This window comes from Benincasa hispida, chromosome 3, assembly GCF_027475165.1.
Source record: "Benincasa hispida cultivar pf3 chromosome 3, pf3_genome.v1.1, whole genome shotgun sequence".
In the NCBI taxonomy this organism is placed as follows: Eukaryota; Viridiplantae; Streptophyta; class Magnoliopsida; order Cucurbitales; family Cucurbitaceae; genus Benincasa; species Benincasa hispida.
In genome coordinates, this window is record NC_143480.1 from 35,382,259 (window position 1) to 35,389,589 (window position 7,331).

General features: G+C 28.9%; 1 protein-coding gene across 1 annotated transcript; it reads left to right on the top strand.

The window, feature by feature from the left end:
* The first annotated feature begins 4,666 nt into the window (after window positions 1-4,666).
* On the top strand, window positions 4,667-6,422 carry LOC120074080 (UDP-glycosyltransferase 73D1-like). The gene is made up of 2 exons (XM_039027073.2): window positions 4,667-4,923; window positions 5,000-6,422. The coding sequence occupies exons 1-2, from the start codon at window positions 4,763-4,765 to the stop codon at window positions 6,330-6,332; spliced, it is 1,494 nt and encodes a 497-aa protein (XP_038883001.1). The 5' UTR covers window positions 4,667-4,762; the 3' UTR covers window positions 6,333-6,422.
* The last annotated feature ends 909 nt before the right edge of the window (window positions 6,423-7,331 follow it).

Below are 7,331 nucleotides of genomic sequence, written 5' to 3' on the forward strand. Positions count from 1 at the left end.
AATATTTGGTTCTGAAATGGTTGTTTACAAATGTCTTTTTGCTTATACTTGGAAATCATGGTTTTAAATCACATTTTGGTCGTGGGTTTCTATATTTGGAATTTTTAAAAGGTTTATTTTTTATTTTCAAAATTTTAAATTTATTTTATTTTAATCTCTAAATTTTTAGGGGGCGTTTGGTGAAGTAGAAAGTTGAGTTGAGTTGAATTGGTAATTATTATTTGAAGAGTTAAATTATCTAGAGAATTACATTGTATGTATTTGATTTGTAGAGTTGAGTTGGTAATTATTGTGGGCAAAGTTGAGTTGAATTGGGATATCTGATGCTGTTTTTATAAATAAAAGTGAGTTGGTAAAATAACCAATTCAACTCCACCAACATTTAAAGTTGGTTGTCAAACATTGAGTTGGTAAAAAATACCAACTCAACCGAACTCTCCTTAGGTTGTCAAACACCATGTCTTTATATCCTAGTCTTTAAACCTTTCCCTTTTTTTCCAAAACCATTTTTGTCCTTACCATCGATTTGTCACTTGATGTATTCATCCAATATCGATTGATGATTGAAATGGTATAAAGTTTAATATCTAAAATAAAACAAAATTCAAAATTTTAGATACTTAATATAAAATTTGAACCAAAATTGTAGGGAGAAAGAGGGAGACACATATTTGAAAGAGCAATATTTGAGTATATATTGGATTATTAATATATATGTGTATATATATTACTGGCAAATTAGATGAACCGCATAAATGAACTTTAAATTTTAGGGTTTTTTTTTTTTTTTTTAAAGAATTTAATTTTTATTTATTTATTTAAATTTTTGAAGTCATTTCCTTGTGCGTGGTGCAAGGGAAAAAGGAAATTTATTATTTACAAAAGTGTATATATATATAGAGAGAGAGAGAGAGAGGCCCTTTCCAAAATATGGAAAAATATTCATCTCCATCCATGATGGAGATATCTTAATCTTATATATCAATGGTGGTTGGTCTACCAATCTTCTCTCTTTTGTAATTATAATGCATCTTGTATTTTTTCAATTAAGAAAACTTTCTTTCGACCTCTCTCTTATCTATATTTTCTTATGCATCTCATATTGAACTCTTCTCTAACTTTCTCTCGTAAATAATTCTTTTGTGATAATGTAATCATTTTTGAGTTTGAGGTATGATAAAAAGTTTTATTGATGTGACAATCTAGTTGAAATATCGAGTACACTTATTTATCTTTCTATCTTTTAGTACCAAATAAAGAAAACAAAGATGGAATTTTGTGCTTAATTTTTCGAAAAAAAAGAGAACTATGTACAACCATTCAACAAATAAAACTATTCATTAAAAAAAAGCAGCTAACTATCTTGTTGTTAATTATTATTGTTCCAAATCAAGTGAACAATTCCCTTAATTGTACCAAATCCAAGTAGACTTAACATTAATTTTCGGATTTTTTTCCCTTCTTAATTGTACCAAGTGCCTAATAAATTCTTAAGTCTTTTTTTCAAGGAATTTTGTTTCTCATCACTAATCATTTGATTTTTTATTATTTTTTTTTAAAAATTAAACTTATGGATATCACTTCTATTATCAAATTTTTTAATTTATTATCTACTTTTTATTTTTAGTTTAAAAAGTCAAACCAAAATTTGAAAACTAAACAAATTAGGCCTCGTTTGATAACTATTTGGTTTTTTTTGTTTTTGAAAATTAAGTCTATTTTATCCACATTTCATACAATGATTCACATCTTTCTTAATTACAATGGTTGAATTCTTAGCCAAATTCAAAAAATAAAACAACTTTTAATTTGGTTTAATTTTTTAAACTATTAATGAAAAAGTAGATAATAAAGGAAGAAATTTGAAAGTAGAAGTAATGTCCATAGACTTAATTTTGAAAAATAAAAACAAAAATTAAAATAGTTACCAAACGAGATCTTTTGAAAACTTGTTTTTACTTTTAGAATTTGACAATTCAACCCTTGGATTTAAGAAATATGTAAATAAATATACGAAATTGAGAGGAAATAGACTTAATTTTTAAAAAACAAAAAAAGGAAATAGTTATCAAATGAGACCAAAATAATTACTAGATTAGACTTAAATAGTTATTAAACGGACCGTATTTAAACTAATACGTGCTTTTAATATATATATTACTAAAACTAGCTTAGAAAAAAAAAGGAAAAATTCAAAAACAGAAAAAAAAAAAACAAAAGCAAAAACTTTTGAGTCAAGTCACCTGCGAGTCAATGGCTTGCCATTTTTATCCATTTCCCGTTCATTATATTATATTTTATATTATATTCAACAATTGGAATAAGTAAATAATGTGTTTATTCGCTTTGATCAACATTTTCATATAAATTGACATGAATTTACAACGAATTTCGTTCCATTTTTTTCTCTTCTCGTGTTTGGTACGGCCATCATTGCACCAAATCCATTCATACTTTTTAGCCTCATTAATCTTTTTCATTTTTAGAAAATAATAATAATAATAATAATAATAATAATAATAATAATTGTTTCCTTCATCAAACCTGAGTGCTATCACTTACTAGTCAATAAAAGTGGGGTTAGTTTCAGTCTTCTTCGAAACGGTTAGGCTTGGTTGATTTTGTCAAAAAAGAAAATAGGTTTCGAGGATTCATTGATTAATATACCTCCGATACTAGTAAGATTTGTGCTATGTTATTATTATCATTTTTGTTTTTATCTAAAAAAACACATTCTTATAAATATTAAAATTTGATAGTTGGAGATTTTTTGTTGCGAGTTCGCAAAAATCATTTTACATTGTTTATAAAAAATTCCCAACAAATAACTTCACGAATTGAAATTACATGGAAGTGCTTTTGTACTATAATAAATAATCAGAATTACCAATTTCAATATTTAGGACAAAAAAATAAAATAAAATAAAAAGGTATGGAAACTACAAAGAATTGACACATATCCGGTCTACCCTACATTAACTTTCGAAATATTTTTTAGCAATATATAAAATCAAAATTTCTACCAATATGTAAATTATAATATCTTCAAGTAATATATAAATAAACTTTGGGTACTTTTAAAAAAATAATAATTAAGTATGAAAGTGCTTTAGAAATTTCCTTCGCTTTTTCGCCTAACTTTTTTTTTTTTTTTTTTTTAATTTTATTTTTTTATGGTGTGGAGGTTGGTTGGCGAAATTTTTTTTTATAGAAAAGACCAAGTACATTAAAAATATTGAACGCCATATATATAATATATCATTCTCCCATCAACTATAATTCTTTATTCTATATGATTCCATTTATCATGTTATATTATTAACAATGACTTTTATAATTATTTATTTGGTTAGAAACTAGTCTTGTAAACTTTATTTTCTATTGTTACGAATTACGAATAAAAATGAAGCTAATATATATATATATATCTTTAATTTTTGGACGATTTTTAAATAAAAAATATATATATATCTTTAATTTTTGGACGATTTTTAAATAAAAAAAATGAACTAATTTATTTATATATATAGTAAAATATTACTATCTATTAGTAATAGATTGAGATAGACATCTATTAGTCCATTGCAGCCCATCGCCTACTATAAATGTCTATCGCAATCTATAGTGATAGACGTGACATTTTGCTATATTTAAAAATATTTTAAATAATTTTACCATTTAAAGCAATTATCTGATCTCTATTTAAAAAAAAAAACTCATATACCTTATATATTTTTTAATATTTCTAAATCACACTTAATTCAACTTGAATGAGAAAATCCGAACTTTAGAATTTTGATTGAGAGTCAATTGATTTATACCCATTTTGACCATACTTATATTAAAATTAACATACACAATAATCTAAAGTTAAATTATCTTCGGTATTTTCTTTTTGTTGGTCTTGTCCTATTTCCTTTGGATAGAGAAGATCTTTATATGATAGATAATTGTTTTTGGAAATTTAATGGAAATTTCTTCTCTAGGGAAAAAAAACGAAAAATATAAACATATTATAATTCATTAATACAGATTAATTAAAATTTCAACTTATGTCCCTCCATTTTTCTTATCCATATGAATGTTAATCATAAGATAAATAAGTTTTAAATAAATAAAAACCAAACTACACACGAGAATTTTTCTTTAGCTAATATATATATATATATATATATATCCTTCAATTTTTTCATTTATTTATTTTTTTTTTTATAGAAATACCCTTTTATCTTTTCAAAATGACTGTACAGAAAATTAGGATTCTAATTCTAATCGGAGAAGACTTAGAACATAAATTTATCGTCACATCATTTAAGTTTTAATTTTCATTTAACATTCAAACTTATTTCTATTTTAAAGATGATTTTGTAATATTTCAATAGTATTTCAATTTGCAACCCTTGAGAAAACCAAAAGAAAGAAATGTAAAAAACTGGAGCTTTATATATATATATATAATTTAGGATGGTTTTTAAATATAAAAAAATAAAATAAAATATTTATAAATATAGTATAAATTCACTGTTTAACTGCGATAGATGCGATACTTGACACACATAAACACAGTAGTATATCGCGATCTATCGCAGTCTTATTACTATTAATAAATATTTTAAGCAATATTATCATTTAAAATAATTTCATCAAAAATAATTTTCCAATAATTTAACCATATTTCTTTTGTGGCTATATATGAAGAACCATAGAGCTTTTAAAAAAACTCCACTTTGGTCTCTGTGTTTTGTGAGCTTGCATTCCATCCATGGCTTTCACCCTCTGCAATCAGCTTGAGGTTCAGCCTCACTTTGTGTTAGTTCCTCTTATGGCTCAAGGCCACATGATTCCCATGATCGACATCGCCACTCTTCTCGCTCGTCACGGCATCTTCGTCACCTTCGTCACCACCCCATACAATGCTTCCAGGTTCGTAATGACACTACCAAGAAGAAACAAGAATGGATAATTCTACAATTAATTTTAAAATTTCTTTCTGGTGCAGGTTGGAATCATTCTTCGCTCAAGCTAAACAATCTTCCCCGTCTATTTCGCTACTAGAAATCCCCTTCCCTTGCCTGCAAGTCGGCCTCCCACTCGGCTGCGAGAATCTCGATGCTCTGCCGTCTCGTGGCCTTCTTAGAAATTTCTACAATGCCCTGTCTTTGCTTCAGCAGCCACTGGAGATGTCCTTGGATAATCATCTTCTTCCCCCCACTTGCATAGTTTCAGATAAGTATTTGTATTGGACTGCTCAAACAGCCCACAAATTCAAATGCCCGCGGGTTGTCTTTCATGGAACTGGCTGCTTCTCACTCCTGAGCTCACACAATCTCCAAATTTACAGTCCCCATAGCTCTGTTCATTCTGATTTCCAGCCATTTTTGGTGCCTGGATTGCCTCATAAGATTGAAATTACAAAATTCCAGCTTCCTGGATCCTTAGTAAAGTCCCCTGATTTCGAAGATTTTAGAGATAAAATAACAGAGGCAGAACAGGAAGCATATGGGGTTGTGGTGAATAGCTTTACAGAGCTTGAAAATGGATACTCTGAAAATTACGAGCGTGCAATTAGCAAGAAACTATGGTGTATCGGGCCAGTTTCGCTTTGTAACAAAAATAGTTCTGAGAAATACAGCAGGGGAAACAGAGCATCAATTAAACAGAGAAATTGTTTAGATTGGCTTGATTCAATGATCCCGAAATCAGTCCTTTACATCTGTCTCGGAAGCTTATGTCGATTGATTCCTTCACAACTCATCCAAATTGGGCAGAGTTTAGAATCTTCAACTCGTCCATTCATCTGGGTGATCAAGAACAGAGATGAGAATTACTCTGAGTTGGAGAGATGGCTATCAGAAGAGGATTTTGAGGGGAAAATCAAAGGCAGGGGATTGATCATCAGGGGATGGGCTCCTCAGCTGTTGATTCTGTTGCATCGGTCGATCGGAGGGTTTCTAACGCACTGCGGATGGAACTCAACGGTCGAAGGAATCAGCGGTGGGGTGCCGATGATCACTTGGCCACAATTTGCAGAGCAGTTTTTGAATGAGAAGCTTGTGGTGGAGGTTTTGAAGATTGGAGTGAGGATTGGAGTGGAAGGGGCAGTGAGATGGGGAGAAGAGGAAGGAGTTGGAGTGATGGTGAAGAAGGAAGAGATTGAGAAAGCAATTGAAATGGTGATGGATGGTGGAGAAGAAGGAGAAGAAAGAAGAAGAAGAGTTGGAGGTTTGAGTAAAATGGCTGCCAAAGCTATGGAAAGCGGAGGATCTTCATATGTTAATTTGTCACTCTTCATCAAAGATGTAATGGCTCAATCAGCTCATCTCAAGGCTTAACCCTTTCTTTTTCTATTTCAAATTTACATATTAAATGTTCATAAGTTGATCTCATCAATATAATTTTAAACGCTATTCCAACAGTTCAAATTACAAAGTTTATTATGTCAAAAATTCGGTACATCATTTCTGCAAACAAGCATGTACACACAGTCAAGCTGTTTTAGCTCCATTTTTGTTCTTAAGCATAGAAATAAAAGTCGTCAAAACTAATTTTTAACCTAATCAATAAATTATAAAATGTTATTATTAAAAATGTAACATGATATATGGAACAAAAAAATTATTGTAGATGGTAGAATAATTATATATATGGAATAAGTGTACTTGTATTATTAATATTATAATATAGATGTCCAATGTTTAGTGTCCTAAAACTATCTCTCAATCTTCATGTTATCCATGTGCCTTGTTATTCATGTTTGGTGTTCATGTAAGGTCACATCCTTGTCACTTTGCCTGACATTTAGTGGATCTTTAAAATATACTTAAAAAAATCCCACTTTGAATTTCCATATTATCCTATTTTTATAATTTTAATTATTTCATAATTTTAGTTATTTTATTATTATATTATATTTTATCCACATCTTTATTCTCGATGTGCTCTTCAATTTTACAATACGTTATCAGCATGAGCATCTGTCGCTTCCCTCGTTGAAGATAGGTTCTAAAGCTTAGTCGTTTTTTTCTCTTTATTATAATTAATAAATTAAATGTTATTTTACATATTTAGTACATATTAAATTTCTAATATAAATATAATGTTTTGTGAGTGTTGTCACAACAAACCTTACGAAATTAGAATTTGCAACCGTTGACATTGATGGTAATAATTATTTGTCATGGGTACTTGATTCCAAAACCCACATGGATGTTATGAATTTAGAAAAAACAATTAAAGAAGGAAATACGACATCCAGTCAGGACAAAGTAAAAGCTATGATTTTCTTTCGTCATCATCTCCCTGATGGATTGAAAATGGAGTATATTACAATA